The following is a 17,350-nucleotide window of genomic DNA, read 5'->3' on the forward strand; positions in this document are numbered from 1 at the left end:
GGGGGGGGGGGGGGGGACACGCACTTTTTCCTTTTTCCCGCGGACGAAAGGGGCATATCTCTACGTGTACTGATGACCTTGTGCCAGATGGAGGCTCATTCTCAGCCAGGGACAGTCGGTCTTCTCGCGCTGATACACGCTTATCTCTCCTCTCTGTCCTCTCTCTTTCTCTCACGCATACATACACATACACACTGTCTCTCTCTTTCATTCTGTTCCACAGAGGGACACGCAGCCGCGACAAAAAAAAGAAAAGCCGCGCGCCGTTCTCTCTTGTCCGTACGAATCGTCGTCTCTCACGCTCTCGCAGCTTTCGGCAGGAGCGGTCGGAAGCGGCTCGCAGCGATCGATCAATCCCCCCCTCTTGTTATCGACGGATAGGGATTACTCAATCTTAACGTTCGGGTTTCTTTCTCCTCTCGTCGCGGGACGTCTCAGCGAAATGGGCGAAAAGAGGATTAATTAGCGAGCTTCACTGTCGGTAATTGGAATTACAGGCGGTTTTGTACACACACGGCGAGAATTTTATAGTGAAAATTATACTATAGAATTTTTTTTAATCGAGAGATAATTGACTGTTCTTCCATTTCATATGTGCTATTTATATTTCGCGAACTATATGAAATGAGCTATTGAGAAATTAGCCGTGTTTGGCTTTCTAACTGCTGTGTTTCTTGACAACATCAACTTCACTGACAGTCTATTTTTGCTGGAAACACAGCAAGATTGAAAAGAATTTATATGTGAAAGGCACTACAATATTTTTCTTAGCAAATACAGAAACTGAGATAGATGATCAAAGTGGAAGTGGCCCAGTTAATCGCGACAAACTGCGAAAATTTGGCAATTCTTCAAAGTTTTCACCAACGTAGCGCGCTTTTAGATCCAAATCAAGATACTTCGGTATACACTCTCTCTCTCCTTCTTTATTATCTACATTTACCTCTTCATGGTGCACCCTGAGTAATGCAAAATGATCTATCAATACATATATACACTCAGTCCCTGATAATTTAATCAGTAGAAAACACCAGTAAAAGAGAATTATCCGCTCACGTGTAACGCATAATTGCCAGAAAAAGAGTAAGGATAAAATTAAAAAGTTATTACATAAAATATTAATAATTAATTAGAAATAACTATTTAGAAATATATATATATATATATATATATATATATATATATATAAATAGAAATACATATATGTAATTTTCTAATGACCTTTGAATCCACTCGACAAAATCTTTCATTTGCACTATTACTCAATATGAATTATTCGATCTAACTTTGGCTATCTAACTCTAGTGGACAATCTAAGGAGCACAGAAATAAATGAATAGTACCACGTTTTTCTCATAAAATACTAAAGGGGATAGAATAGGTGCAAATCAAAATTGTTCTGGTCATGTTGGTAGTGTTCATTGTCAGTGGCGCACATTCTGCGCTGCGAATCTCGGTCGCGCTCGCGCATTTCTACACGCAAAAAAAGTTGGTGCAACCAACTAAAAATTAAGTGATCAGAAGCGATATCTCTGTTATGAAAACTAATATTTCTGTTGTCGCAAACGAAAATACTTGTCTGAACATTCAACGATATTAGAACTCGTTTGAGACAACTGAGAACAACTGACTATACAAAAGCCTCATAAAAGAATTTTTCTGTTCCTACAGCCGAGTTTTCGTCTGATCTCTGAGCAATCGAAAATTCGGTTGCACCAACAGAATTGTTTTTTCCGTGTACGCGTGTTCGCGCGTCCTAAGATCAGTTATGTGCACTTGTCGTGATAAGTCGCGAGGTCGTCGCCACGTGCAAGCTCACGGATGGATTATTTCGTATGTTTTTTTTTTGTTATAAATTTACTCTCACTTACGAGAGAATAAATTCGCGTCTTTCACTTGTCTCTCCCCGGCCATCCTTTTTTTCCCCGTCATACACACAGTTGACACCGGTCGGCCAGTGAAAGTTGCCCTCCCGCGTTCGATCGAGGATCGATCACGCCGCGGGCTTATTTCAGCAGAGCCCCAGGTCGTTCCTCGACTCGCACCAAATCCGGCGTTCGAGAGCATTCCGAACGACGGCTCTCCTAGTCCACTTGGGACGATCTGCGATTCACGAGACAGAGCTCGGTACGGAATTCGCGATTTCATGTGCCTCCCAATGCGGAAGAAACATTCGGGTACTTACAAATGCGAAATACATAAATTCAGTTAAATTAAACTAGAATACGCGTCAACTGTTTAGACAACTCGGTTCTCTTAGAGCGTGAATAACCGTGATGAGTGAATTCCCGCTTTCACGTGTTTTAACAGCACGTAGAAAGGAGTGCGCCTTATTCAATGGAAAGGAATGTCAATCTCCATCACGCGTCTCGATATCGCGTGTTCGAGGATTATCTCTCCGGGCGAGAAATTTTCCGACCAGAAGCCCGCCGATCTTTCTTCACATATGACGTATATCTGCTATTATTTACACGCGCGTCAATCATCAGGGCAGTTGCGGTGCGTATGACGCATGCGCGCGCACTTAGGTATCCGATTCTTCAAAGAACCGCAGACGGCGTATATCATCGTCAGGACGTGGCGTCCATGAGGGAAATAAATAAGCTCCATTATTAATATCTTAACCTTTTTGCGCCGGACTTCCTCGACTCCTTCCTTCTCTCCTTTTCTCCTCTTCTGCGCACAAGTTCGCTCAAAAAAAACACAAATAACACACCATTGATGTGCCGTATGAAATAATAAATCCTCCGGGCCGCATATTTTTTTCTCGTGGATCGTCAACGGGCGCGATTACCGCGACTCTCCTTCCGACGATCAACAGCGACGACAACGAGAGGGGAGACTTTGCTCACTACTCAGAAAAGGAGGGCATCCTCGTTTGAAAAGCATCTTTATTTTTGATATGTTAATCTCCAGATAAGATTACATGACGTTAAACAAAGATAAGTTATTTGCAAGAATATATTTCGTACGATTTTTTTCAACGAAGAAGAACCCGTGTTCTTATTATTCAGAAATAATTTTCACTAAAAAATCTAAGACATTTGATTGAGAATATGATGTTTTTAAATGTGTGTTATATCCAAGGTTCTCTCTTATCTACTTACAACTGATATATTCAAATTAACAATCATTGTTTTGTATTGTAAGCAATGATATATACATTTTATTAAAAGGACTTTATGCTCTTAAATTAAACAATTATTTGTTAAATTGAGAAAATATAAAATTATTTTTAATATAAATTTAAATTAAATATAAATTAAGTAATTATAATGTTTTAAGTAATGTAAAACTAATATTCAAGTTTAATGTTAAATTTTTAATATAAAATATTTAATATATAAGAAATAAAATTTTATATTTATATAAAAAATTAAATTTCACATGTTTTTTACATACAATTTATTAAAAGGACTTTATGCTCTTAAATTAAACAATTATTTGTTAAATTGAGAAAATATAAAATTATTTTTAATATAAATTTAAATTGAATATAAATTAAGTAATTATAATGTTTTAAGTAATGTAAAACTAATATTAAAGTTTAATATAAGTTAAATTTTTAATATAAAATATTTAATATTTAAGAAATAAAATTTTATATTTATATAAAAATTAAATTTCACATGTTTTTTACATACAATATATTGATATCTATTTTTTAATAAAATTGAATATACAAAATAACATTGGTGCAAGCAAACTTATTTTCGTTTAACGCTACGCAAGCTCATTTGAAGATTAACATGTCAAAAACGAAGATACGTTTCAAACAAGAATGTCCTTTTTATCTGTGCACGCGCCCTCAGCGTCGCGGCTGAAAATAATAATAAATCGGGATTAGGATATTCCGCTCGACGGTGTGTAAGTTGAAGGAGATAAGGCTCATTAGCAAATCCGACGCGCGTTCATAAGGTCGCGCGGCACAACGTGCTCGGCCGGCGACTATAATCGCGCGTCATTTTTGCCGCGGTCCCCGCTACATCCGTCGTCTCTCTCCCCTCCGGCGTTCCTCGGTCGCCTGGTAGCCAGGTGATGTCAAGTAGCGAAATTACTGGCATACTCCCGCACGTGAATGATCATATTTAAACGCCGCCGTGTGTACATTCCAGCCTGGAGTCCCCCGTGCAGACGAGTCGAGAGGAATTATCTGTCGGCTCGATAGATAATTCACGCGAGGGACTTGGATGTGTACTAAAATTAACGTGCCAATTAGCAACAATTATTATCTCGGCCGAACCTGCTCAGGTTTTATCGTCAGTTAGAGTTTATCGCCAACTTCGACATAAGCGAAATAAATCGCGGATCAAACGGACAGAACGATGCTGCCGTGTACAAGGAACAATATCAATGAATAGTTTATCGACATTCTCATTTGTAATTCTGTATTTGCATAATTGAAATTAATAACAATCGTCGTCGTCATTGTTTGTTGACGGGATAAGCTTTTAGTTACATAATAACACATACGACAGCGCGAGGACAGAAATAAGATGTACAAGATAAATAATATTTGTACCAAATCCGCGGCTTACCTGTCCTGAAATTTTCTATGCCACACGGAAAGAATAATTTGGATCCATCAAAATATCCGATGAAATATGAAAGAAGCAGAATTCCGCTCGAAGTCACCAGAATTCTGTTCTAGTTGACAAGATTTCTGTCTAATCAGAAATATTTCACCCAGAATTCGGTCAATCCAACCAAATTTCTTCTCCGCGGAGAGAGTTTTGTTCCTGCGGATGTGGACGAATAAGTAAATAAATTCGATATCTGTTCGCGATGGAGCGGGCGATATGTAGACGACAACGCGACTCGTCAGCCCCTGACACGCGGGAATGTCGCGAATGCAGCGAACGGCCGTTACCGTTCGCTCGTCGCTCAGCTGTTGCGGCCTTAAGGACCGAAATAATCCCAACCTGGCAGCGCGAGTAGGTGGGCGGTCTGCTACTATCCGCGGTCGTGCGCGTCGATAGCCGAGCCCGAAATAAACCGCCGCTTCTAAAATTATCCCGCGTCGGCATTCTCACTTAAATAGCGAAAAATGTGACACCGAAAGGGAAGGGGGCAGGAAGGGTAGAGTAGGTGCAGAGACGTGTGGTGCACCGTCGCACCTGTCGCACAACTCCTTCCCCCCTTGACCTGAGCGGGACGATCGATAAAAAAATGCGCAATCGTTCCCCATTGTTGGTGGCCCAATGACGCGAGATAACTCGGAGTAACGTCGGATAAGTTTCGTTCGTGGACTTTTGCCGATCAATACGAAGTCCATCGCGCCTTCGCGAAAGCTTGATCGCGATCAAACACTTCTAATGATATCTCTCGTCGATCTCGGAGATCGGAATTTCTCATTGAAATCGCATCAGGCCTCTACTCGGCGTCTCAAGACCGGGACACTGTTATCCGTCGCGATAGCGAGGTAACATCGTCATGAGATTTCGCACGCGGCTCATGATCATTTCGGAGCAACTCCTCGATCCTCAGGATTCATGCGAATACGCGAAAGAGCGAGCGATCCCGACTCTCCCATGTATCCGGCGTGAGAATCCGAACTAGCTGGTGAGCTCGGCCGGTTCGGCCCGTGCTCTCCTGGCACAATGGGTGCTCACTCTCATGGGGCCACGAATCTCCTCCCGAGACACGAGAGCTACGAGCCTACGAAACCGAGCCAGCCAGCCGAGCAAGTAACCACAGCCGGGCAAGGCAAGGCAGTCAAGCAGCCGGCCGGCCGTCCTTCCGCGCGCAGTGAAATTTAAATGAGCGCTCGCTGTGCGCCGCTCTGTGTATGTGTGTGTGTGTGTGTGTGCCTCCCTTCACGAAACTTTCATATCGCATTCTCGCGCGATTCGACCTTTCGTTTAAGAGACGACGTCCGTCCCGGTGCGCCGCGGTGATGCTTGAACAAGAAGGGGGGCTGCTCGGAGGGCCCCTATGGCCTCGATACGTGAATGCCCGTGAGAGAAGTCCCTCTCCTCTCTTTCTCTTTTTCTCTCTTTCTCTCCTCTTCCATCACCTCATCTTCCTCCTCCTCCCCCTTCCTCGGTACTCGAGCAGTATTACGTACGTTGGCATCGCATGTGTCTCGTCATCGTCATAATCAGCGTCGTTTCGCCGACGCGAGCGTCTTCTCACCACGTGGAGCAGAACCGAACGCTGTACGTCCAATGGACCGATTCGCGCCGGTTGTAGCCATTCAACGACTCCGGTTTAAGTCCGGCTGATACGCGGTTCCGTTTATTGTTTATGACGCGACGCATGATTGCGGATAAAGCCGCGGATTTAATTCGCCCGGAGCTCGATCCAACATTGTGATTGTCCCGAGCAGCGTGCGTGCACGGTATTGTGACACGCGCGTGTTACATGTACACGGAAAAAAACGGTCTGGTCGGCCCACACATAAATCTCGAGTGCCAACCAGATTCAATGGTACTCTCTAAATTTCTTGGAGTGAAAAGTGACGGTGTTTTCACTCGAAGCGATAGTGAAAATACTGCCACTCGAAACCACAAGAATGAACGTTTCACTCAGAATTAGAACGGATTCTGATTCCATATGAGCGAATCGGAATGAATATTCCAATGCTATGTATGCGCTCCTCTGTCACAGTGGAATGCATCAGATTCACTCTTCAACTTTTGAGTGAGGATATTCACTCGACGATTCGGACAATTTAGTTTGAAGAGTGAAAAGTACCTCGAATTCGAGTGACTCGGTGGTCATTCAACTTTTCGAGTAATTCACACTCGAATTCACACTCTAATGTCGCTCCAAGAGAGTTAACTACGGAACAATTATGTGGTTACTGCAATCACAGAGCAATTTCTGAGTTACAGTAGCGAAATCCGGTTGCTCCAATCAGAGTGTATCCATGATAAATGTCAACTCGACCGATTTCTTATCGCCACAACCAGGTCATGCACAACTATTATATCAATGTAGTCAATATACCAATATAGTCAGTATACCAATGTAGTCAGTATACCAAAGAAACTGAATCATATAAACCATATACGTTATCATCACACAAATATAACTATGGTACCGTTGTGCTGTTCACAACTAAATATTTCTGACTACCTATATATTTTTCTTCCCTATATGTCATTTAAGGGGATATTCTAGTAAGAAAGCCTATTTTCAAGGCGATTTTTAGGAATTAATTTAAAGCAAATGGTTAAACCTACAGAATTAATGTTTTATATTGACATTTTTCATCTTTGAAGAAACATCTCAAATGTTGTCAAAACTTTATATTCAAAATTGAAGGAAATATAAGTGGACGAAACAGGTCATGTTGTAAAATTGTCTTCCATCAGGTGAATTGATTGCCGCCGTCCTCGTCATCTGACAAAAACAAATTTGCGTTTATTTTATTCTTCATGAATCTGGCTATCGCCCGAGCTAGAATAAAATAATTTGAAGAAAAATTGATAAAATAGCGGCGTTTGAAAAATAGTAATCTGATTTTTACTAAAAAATTCCAACTATTCGCTGTCCGGAAAAATAGTAATTTTAAAGATATTAAAAAGATTCTAGTTCGGGCGATAGTCAAATATGTGCACTATATGTGTGTAAAAGCGCAAGTTGATTGGTCCAGTAGTTTCCGAGAAAAATATTCGCCCGATTTGAAAAATGTCGTTTCGAGAAAAACGCGTTTAAAGTTTCTCATGCACTTATGAGGTGGATAATGAGTAATTAGAGTAACTTACCCTTAATCAGCTATACCAGCGCCATATAAGACCTTCTTCAACTTCATAAAACTCACGTTTGTTAGCTTCCTCTTGTCTCTTGGCAATTCTTGCTCTTTTCGTCTCGTGCAACGCTCGCTGCTCCGTTTAACACGCTCGTTGTCTCTATTAATCGCGAGGAATTTTGCATTTTGGCCGATTTGCAGTCCCATTACGTCCATTATTTTTAAAATTGTATGAAACCCTTTATTAAACAGGCAAACAGCCAAAAAAGTTACAACTTCAACCGTCTTCTTTTCACAATGCAGATGTTTGGTGCAATTGTTCAAATTAATGAAATTAAATTTTTGTTATTATTTTGAGTAAATAATTCGAGGTATCGCTGTAACAAATCATGGGTAGTTAATCTTCGTAAATAGGTTGGATGACTTTTAACACGTCATCATTCATCTCACAGCCGGCACGCCGTATAGAAGCTGCGTCTTTTAAATCTTTATAACTCAGTCAAAACTAATTTCATCTTAATATTTTAGGGACATATTTTCGAGACTTTAAACTATAAAAATATGCAAAAAAAGAAAAATCGATTTTTTGGACCTCACATTAGAATATCTCCTTAATGAAATCACCCGCCCATGATCATGCAACTATATATTATACTTATAATCTAAACATATGTATGAATACACGTACACACATACCATATGATACGATACGTAAATTTATTAGGTTGATGCAAAAGACTGTTTATTCTTTTATCAAGTTCAAGTGGACAGTTTGGGTATTAGAAGCAAGATAAAGTTCTCATTAGGTATCTAAAAAAAAAATACCTAGTCGATATCGTCGATATTATCGGTGAAAATTATTTCTCTCTCGCAATTGGATCATATTTGGTTTTCATCCAATAAACTTGCGAAATCTTTAGCAACCGACCTAATAAATAATCCACTGAGAGAAATCTCTCGGCGATGTTTCACCTCCGAGGCTGCCATTTACCAAATACTTCGATTACGATGCGTTCTAATGACGTTACGCCTCGGTACGCATTCGCAATTGATAACAAAGTTGCGCGTGACTCGCACGTAGGAAAACAAGCACGGGGAATAAGAAGGAGATATCGCGTGTATGAGAGAGATGGTGTGGCGAAAGAAAAGAACGACGAGAGGAGAACGTGAATATAAGATGAAAGGACGAGACAAGGAGCGAGGAACACCGAGGGGGACGACGAAGGGGGGTGTGTGCGAAGTTGCGAAACGGCTAGTCGCGCTCGACTGCCTTTCGATGAAATTGAATCGCGAAAAAAGTTCGGTGGCCGCGTGTCAATCGTAGTTAATCCTCCACGCGACGCCCCGTCGAAGCTCGAATTTACTCGCTAACGAGACGTATATCGACCGTTCGGCCGCGACTGTCGTCGTTACAGTCCTCTCCCCTCGCGAAGACGCAATCCCGGTCGTCGAATTCGTTGAAAGCTCGCAAAGGAAAGCTCTCTCGCTCTCCGACACGCGGCCGGCGGTGCGTCGCTATTAGCTCATTTGTATCCATTCAAGGCGGCTATTAACGAGCCGTTGCGCATATAATGCAGCCCATTATGTGGACGAGGAACGCGTACGCCCGATGTGCGTGCGATGCGCGTCGAGTGTCGACCAACGGTCAACACCACCGTGGTAGAAGCGTTTCTTTATTCTTTGTCCTCGCTTCTCCCGCTGCGGCCAACGTCCTTATTCCCGAGAGACGGGGACGGGGAATTGTCGCGTGCTCTCTTCGCGTAATTTTGCTCGCGATCAAACGCGAGGAGATCCAATCGGGAGATCTGGAATCGCCACGTGGTATCACCCCGCGTGGAGAAGAAACGCGCGCTACGAATCCCACCCTCCGTCCCGAAAGGGTTAAAAATCATCCAACTGGTAGATGGGATCCATCGACCTCAGATTGTCCCCGTGCACTTTCACCGCTCTCTATCGATCCGCGATCGCTCGAGTTCCTTTTAATCCTCGTGTCGCAAATGTCAGCGTCGTGCCGACGAGACGAGGGACAATCCGATTAGGATCTACTTACTTCTGAATACACTCGCCGGCATTATCTCCTCGCTCTTTCGGCCACGTCGACGTCGTCGTCGTCGACGTCGGCGGTGGTAGCGGCAATCAATACCGCCGCCGCTAATTCCGCAAACGTGCTCTGCGTTTTCCTCCCGCAACATTCGCTCGCCTCACGTCTCAGGGCCGGTTTCGTGCCCCGAGCAGCGCAAGACTGATGCACGTGCACATGTGCTGCATTCGCCACGAGCGGAACAGAAGGGAGAAACTGCATCCGTCCGTCCATCCGCTCGTGTACTCGTCGCGCGTACACGGAAAAAGAAAGTGAGCTGCAAGAATCTGTGTGTAGTGGCTAAATCTCGCTTGTAATATATGAATACTTAAAAGTAAAGCTGCAGACATATACAGTGTGTCTCAGACTCTCCTCCGCAATTTTTATGAGAACGTAGAACGGATTTAGGTGAACATAAAAGTGCTATGCCGTTTTGCGACATTCGCAATAAATCTCGAGATATTAATCAAAGAAAATTGGCGAATGATCACGCGCGATATAGTAGATGAGCTGTAACGATGTGTGCTTGTACATTAGAACAGATTGAACAAAAAGGCCCTTTGTTATTTTGCAAATAATCACGTAGATTTTTAGTTATTGATGAAAGAAAATTGTTATATGATTGTGCGCGATAATGCACAAATCTTCTTTAATTAATATCTAAAAATCTATGTGGTCATTTGTAAAATGATAGAGGACCTTTTTGTTCAGTTTGATCTGTAATATATAAGTATATAACGACAGACGGGGCCCTGTATATTAGCTATGAAACGGATGTAGTGGTAACAGTAGTAAAAGTTTTGGTTACAGCAGATTTTTAGTTACATAACAACAAAAGGTTCTCAGCAAACCATGATTAATAAGATCTTTTTTTCCGTGTACCATCGTGGACATCTCGATATCGCGGCGCGTTATCACGAATATATAATCGCGTCTCGAGTAACGCGCGCGCCGCATTCTCTCGAGTCCCCGTGTAGTCGGGGTGCGTAAAAGTCAGTGTTACCGGTTCGCTTATTAAGCAACAGCCGAGCTCAACGAGCCCCTCCTCGTCGTTTAACGAGCTGCTACTTGTATCTAGGTTAACACTCAAATATAGACGCTACAATTTCATCCGTCGATGCGGGTGGAGACACTTCGATATTTTATTAGCAGCGTTGAGTTAATATCGAGGCGCTAACGCGGCAATTAACGCACAACGAAATTGCGTTCTCGAGTGGGAACACCTCTCGCGGCACGGAGAGATTGTTGGGAGATGAAACTCTTGAGCAGAACGTAGTCTTCAGACTGGATTTTACCGCGCACGACTATTGCCAGGCTGCGATAGAGTCGAGAGAATGAGAGAAATCGAAGGATTATAAAGTGACGAACGATGTACCGGATAGATAGGCGGAATGGATGCTAAATAGACGGGCGTTAAATGGCTAAACGAGCAGATACATGGGTGGGGATACTTCATATACCCGCGGCGGATACATACTACTCGCGGCTGTGAGAGAAAAGTGACGGTACACGGGCTGGCACAGGCGTGCATGCGTGCGTGCGTGCGTGCGTACGTGTCTCGCCACGGTGGACACGGCGCAGTCCTCTCCCGGCTGCTGCCGTTTCGTAATTTAATGAGATCTTATTAAGAGGACGACCAACTAACTGCACCGCTCTGTGTTCTGATTTCAGCGGCTCTGTTTTCCATCCCTCGACGGCCATGAGTCCTCCTTCACGTTCAGCCTCTCCGGCAACCAGGACATCGAGGGTCCTTCGGGTGGCTTCGAGTGTATCCAGCAAACCGGTGCTAAGTACGTATCTCTCGCACGTGCACCTTCGCACACGCGTCACGAGTCGCGTCTCTCTGATCAAAATCGACTTTGATCCCCGAGTCGCTTCTCGCACTTCACTGCGCGTCATTGCCGATTTGCGTGCTCTCATCTCTTTCTCTTTTTTTCTTCTTTTCTTTTCGAGTGCGTATTTTTTCGAGACTGAGTGATTCTGGTCTGTGTTAACAGCCGTTGCTTGAAACTTATCTCAAGTGTATAGATTTCGGATATTTGGACCCGTATTAATAATTATTGCTTGAAATTCGTCTCGAGTGAGATACTCGTATTTTAATTCAGAATTAGATGAGAGCTTTTTCAGTTGAATCGTCCAATTGCAGGTATAAATATATCACATGTATCAGAATACACAACTGAGGAAAAGCTTGAATTTAACTCTGAATAGAAATTCGTTTCACAGACAAGTTTCGGATGATATTTATTAATACAGGTCTTGGGCTTTTAAATTGAATCATATAATATATACATTATATTTGTAATCGTGGTTCAACTGAGAAACTCGCATCTAACTCTAAATTCAAATCCAAGACCTGTATCGATAGTCGTTACTTGCAACTTGTCTCGCGTGAGATGCTCAGATTTGAAATCGGAGTGAGATCTGAGTTTTTCAGTTGAAACGCATGATACACGTGATATTACATTTGTAATCGCGATACCATCGAAAAACTCTATCCAACTTATAACTGAAATATGAGCACTTCAGGCAAGTTTCGAATAACAACTATTGATACGGACCTTTGAATAATATAATACCTCGATTATAATGACTATATCTCGACGCGACGATAACGCTTTTATCGAGCTTTTATGTGTTTTTTACACTCGGTGCACAGAATGCGCCGCGCGCGCGACTACTCAAGTAACGGAGGAGCAATCGAAATCGCAGTTAACGCGCTCAATAGCGGCCGTTACTCGCCGGATCGGTATCCTTCGACATTATTATTACGCGTCGCGGTGGTGTCGTAGGAAAGGAAGTGTCGTGTATCATCACGGTGACTATCGGATAGCGGAGAAACGATCTCTCATAGACTACTCCCCGGCTACACGAGCGATCTCTCTCTCTCTTTCTCTCTCTCTGTCTCCCGTCTCGTAAGCGGCACAGGTAATTTCCTATCCGAACCGAGCGACGTAAAAACTCTCTCGGGGAAGCATCCTTGAGGAGAGCAGGTGGTACTATCGCAGCGGCAACTTGACACACTAAAACGCGCTGTTAGCAGCGCGCCGCTAGCAGGTGTCGACTGCTCGCGAATGCTGCAGCCGTGAACGGTTATGCTTGAGTCAGCAGAACCGATTCAGCGGCAAGTAGCGCGACTGCTAATGCTACCGTACCGGCGAGGACGTCGACGACGACGACACGCCGACAATCGTCGGCGCTTAACGCGCCACAACAATTCGTCGTCGATCGTCGTCGTTGTCGATGAGGACGTCGAGTAAGACAACAACTTGTGAGAACAACGCGTCACGCCCTCCTCCTCAGGAGCCTCCACGAATTTTATTCTGACACATTGACAGTCGGAAGAGTAAAACTACGCTCTCAGCCAGCAGTGTGAATCATATTTTCGCAGCATGCAGTTCAAATTTTGTGTAATATATAATATTACATATCTTGTTCAAAATGACAATTTTTTTAAAACAAATAATATTCTCTGATATTAAATTTCGTCGCGGTTAGACACGATATTCTACGCGACGCAACGTCGGTTACTTCAGTGTGTTTGACACCTTGACAGTCATTGTCAATATTAGAGTATTAGCATATTTTTCTTTAGCTTTTACGTAGCTAGAAGAGACTCAGTTTTAATATAATTCCTTAACCACACACATTTATTCATATTTCTTATTCCTACATACGTAGTTATCCTTATAATTACATTGCTTCTCTCTTTATCATCTTTTTTATCAAAATGTCCTTGTAATCTCACAATTTTTTTCATCCTCACCTAATCTTTACACTATCTATACCTTATCTACCGTGTCTAATTACGTTTTCCTATTTTACTCAATAGGTATCATATCGTCCTCATACAATAATACTCCAAACTCTTTTCTTTTCAGCTGTACACATCTATCCTTTTATCTTTCCTTTCTCTAGCCGATCTCTTCACTGCTTTTCTTATTTTCTCTTCATCCTCCTTTCCCTTAATCTGCTTCTATAACTTGTTAGTTTCATTATTCCTCTCTATATATTTCCTACTAGTTCCATGAAGTGAAGTCCTCTACCTTTTTCTTCACTTCCTATCCACTTTCATGTCTCCTGCAGCTTACATCGTTAAGAAGGAGTTTTCTATATCCTATAACCTTTCTCTTATTCTTTGCACTTCAATCTTCTTACTTGTGCACAGAACCTGCCATCAGTGCTTATATCATGTTTCTTCCGTATACTTTTATTTTGCTTCCTTATCTCATTCAGTGACCAAACCTTTCCTCTTCGTTTCTTGTATCTTCTTCTTCCTCGATTTCTCGTGTATTTTGTTTTTTATTACCACCTATTATACATTTCTTCTATCGATAATTTCCTCTGCATTACCATGCTAATTTGAGCTTACTTACATTACCTACACCACTCTATCTTGTTTTGTCTTTACTTAACTACTATTTACGTACTTATTCCTACGTAATTTCTCCTGATTAATTTCTGATATCCTATATACTTAATTCAATACATTAAAATCGTTCTAAATTCACACAGCATGTAAATCAAGCATCATCCACGCACTTGCACGTCATCTTTTTAGATCCTTTGACGACCGTTGCCATGTATACGTGACTCTTCATTTTGCAAAAGGCTGTTGCCTTTTAGAAACTGCTCGCTCAATAATAACAATTTAGAATTGCAATAACGTATTGACTTATGTACAAGGAAGGTATTTGTCTCTATCTCTCTCTCTTCAGATACCATTATTTAAATGAACTCTCGACATCTGTCAGCGGCAGTCGAAGATTTTCCCGAAATCAATTGCGACCGTCAAGGTGTCAAGCGCGCTGAAACAGTGAGATCGGTTGATCTTGCCAGATTGCTCATTACGATTTTCGTTTTTCCCACAGGAACCTGGAGAGTCTCGGCAACATTCCGTACAAAATGCGGATACACGCGAACGACGACGTGTACGAGACTACCAGACACAGGATGGTGATCGCAGAGGAGAACAATAAGAACAAATGGTGAGTCCATTCGTTCCCATCGATCCTTACGACGACGACGCATCGCAAGAGGAGAAGAGGAAGCAGAAGATCCTTCTTTCCTTTCGGGAAAGCGGATCATTATGTTGTCCTATCCTCCTCTTCGTGTCCCGAGACTTTCCTCCCGTTGCCGCCGCGCCTCGCGGAATCGTAAATAATGCTCGTCCCGCGGTCGTTACTTTTACAAACTTTCGCTCGGAGATACGGTCTCGGATGTGTTCGCAGCGATTCGCGTTGGAATTTACGAGGCGATGGCGCGTCTCGTGAGCGAGCGGCGGTGAGAACTCGCGGAAAATTGCGAACGCGCGCGGCGGGCCGATGCTTTTCCAGTCGAGTCGTGCCACCTCGTCGTCGCCCACCTCAATGCACTTCGTTTTCTCTTAAATCGAACGGGAGTGTATCCAGGGTATCTATCTCTCGGCCGCAGCCGAGGCTTTCGAAGGATCCACGCGAGCGCGTGGAAAATACGTTTACATACGGCGAGAACGAGTCTCCGCGTCTCTCCGTTCGATGGAACGGCCACCATCGGCATTCCTTGATTTGTTTTAACTATTCGTAAAGATTGCACGCCTTATGATTTTTGCGACTCCTCTTTCTTAAAAGTATCCCGAAGAGAAATGAGATTATTTACTTCACGAAAAACAGCGTTTGGTTGAATTGACTGAATGTCTAGTGAAATATGAACGAACGTCAGAGATCCTGTTGAAGTTACCAGAATTCTATTCTCAAGTTAGCAAAATGTCTGGTTTACCTGAACAGTTGCAAATTCTGGTTAGAAACCGGAATTTCTAGTTTCTTCATATTTCATCAGACGTTTGATTCGTCCAACCAAACTTTCTTTTCCGCGTGTTTTTCTTTTTTTGTTTAGAATTATAATTTATTAATAACGTTTATTGATAACGTTAATTATTAGCTCACTGTGTTGCATATGTAGCAGCACAGCGAATTAACGATTCTTATCTCGCTTCGCAGAGAAATATTCCGCATTTGAATGACGTATCTCTCGAAGCCAGCTTAAAGAAGCAATCTCGTCTAGAACGCTCGTTAACGCTATATTTGTTGCGCGCTGCTTATCGGAGGACCACTATCTCTCTCGTCTGGAACGCGGATGAAATCGTGCGATCTAAATTCCGCCACAGACGAAGCCGGGGCGCCGAGTGTATCAGTCGCAATTGTCGAGGTGCACACGACGCGAAATTCTTCGCGCCTCTTGCTCGCGCGCGGCCGCGTCGACGGCGTGGCTAATTTGTTTAGCGTCGTCGTCATGGCCAAGGTTAAGAGCGCCTCACAAGTGCGACTTCGTCACGCCTGAACCCTTTTTCGCCTCTTCTCAACGTCACGCGGTGCTGCTTGATCGGCCGGTGGAAAATTGCGTAACCCCCCGATCAATCGATCGGATTCCGCGTGTCGGCTGCGCGAGGAAAATTACATTAATTGCGCTGTCGATCTCGCGACAACGACAATGTTGTTGCACGATATTGTTAGAGACTCATGTTTCTCACACGTAAACATACACACACACACGCGCAATTAGAAATCGCTGCCGTGTTCCGAGCTGCTCTATTTCTCTTTCGAGTGACGCAACGGAGAATCATTCGATGTTTACGCTTGTTAGGCAAAAAACAAACTAAATTTCGCCACAAACAACGCAGCGAATTATTTCGTGTAATTAGGATTTACTACAAAATACGTATATACATATGTACACACGTCGTATCTCTCTCAACTCGGCGAAACTCGAATATTAACTTTACATCTCCCGATTGCACATCGTCCTGATTCTCAATCATTCTCAATCTTCATTTCCACAAACAGCTCCACATTCTCTAAATTAATAAATAAATATGTATACACAGCAGAAAAAGAAATACGTGTAATTAACATAATGTATGTTTTTGAAAAGTCCAAATTCATTAAGATGAATATTTGCAATTGAAATAAATCGTTTTTACAGTTATAGTTCACAGCTGTTATTGTCTGTATAATTAAATGATTTTAATAATGGTTTTAAAATTCTACTGTAACACTCAAATATCGTCTAATTAATGAAATTAGAAGCCGTGCGCACGCTTTAACTCGCAGATATACTCGAATGTATGTGCGAGCATGCTAAAATTTCATGAAGATTAGCAAGTAATGTCTCCATGCGTTTCAATGGCAAATTGTGTCGATTGCAGCACGCGAGTGATCAAGGCGAATGGCCCAAACATCGGGCGCAAGGTGAAAGTGACTGTAACCGGAAGGACGATACCGCCTCCGTCGAATGCGAGGCATCGGGAATCATCGTCCCCCGCCAGTCAGCCTAAGCGATCTCCTTCCTATCGGCCATCCACCAGCAGCTTACCGGAGAAGAAGATCACCGACCTCATGCGCAGACCGCTCAAGTAATTATATTTGCAAGCATACATCATTGTCCCGTTCATCATATATTCACGTTAGTTCTAGACGGACAAAAGGAAATTTAAATTTGATCAAGTTACATATACAATTTATCTCAATCGCAATTAAGAAGATGCAATATTCGAGGTGCACTGAGAAAAGAATATTTCCAAATTTATTTGTAGAACA

General features: G+C 42.7%; 1 protein-coding gene across 2 annotated transcripts in view; it reads left to right on the plus strand.

The window, feature by feature from the left end:
• LOC116842814 (RNA polymerase II elongation factor Ell) overlaps nucleotides 1-17,350 on the plus strand; it is a 134,804-nt gene that overhangs the window by 103,260 nt on the left and 14,194 nt on the right. For both annotated transcript variants that reach the window (XM_032812531.1, XM_032812532.1), the window contains exons 3-5: nucleotides 11,448-11,566; nucleotides 14,648-14,764; nucleotides 16,960-17,166. In XM_032812531.1, coding sequence (XP_032668422.1) covers nucleotides 11,448-11,566; nucleotides 14,648-14,764; nucleotides 16,960-17,166 — 443 coding nt within the window. The remainder of the gene's footprint in view (nucleotides 1-11,447; nucleotides 11,567-14,647; nucleotides 14,765-16,959; nucleotides 17,167-17,350) is intronic.

This window comes from Odontomachus brunneus, unplaced genomic scaffold (assembly GCF_010583005.1).
Source record: "Odontomachus brunneus isolate Ranch 3 - 2012 unplaced genomic scaffold, Obru_v1 Obru_scaffold_027, whole genome shotgun sequence".
In the NCBI taxonomy this organism is placed as follows: domain Eukaryota; kingdom Metazoa; phylum Arthropoda; class Insecta; order Hymenoptera; family Formicidae; genus Odontomachus; species Odontomachus brunneus.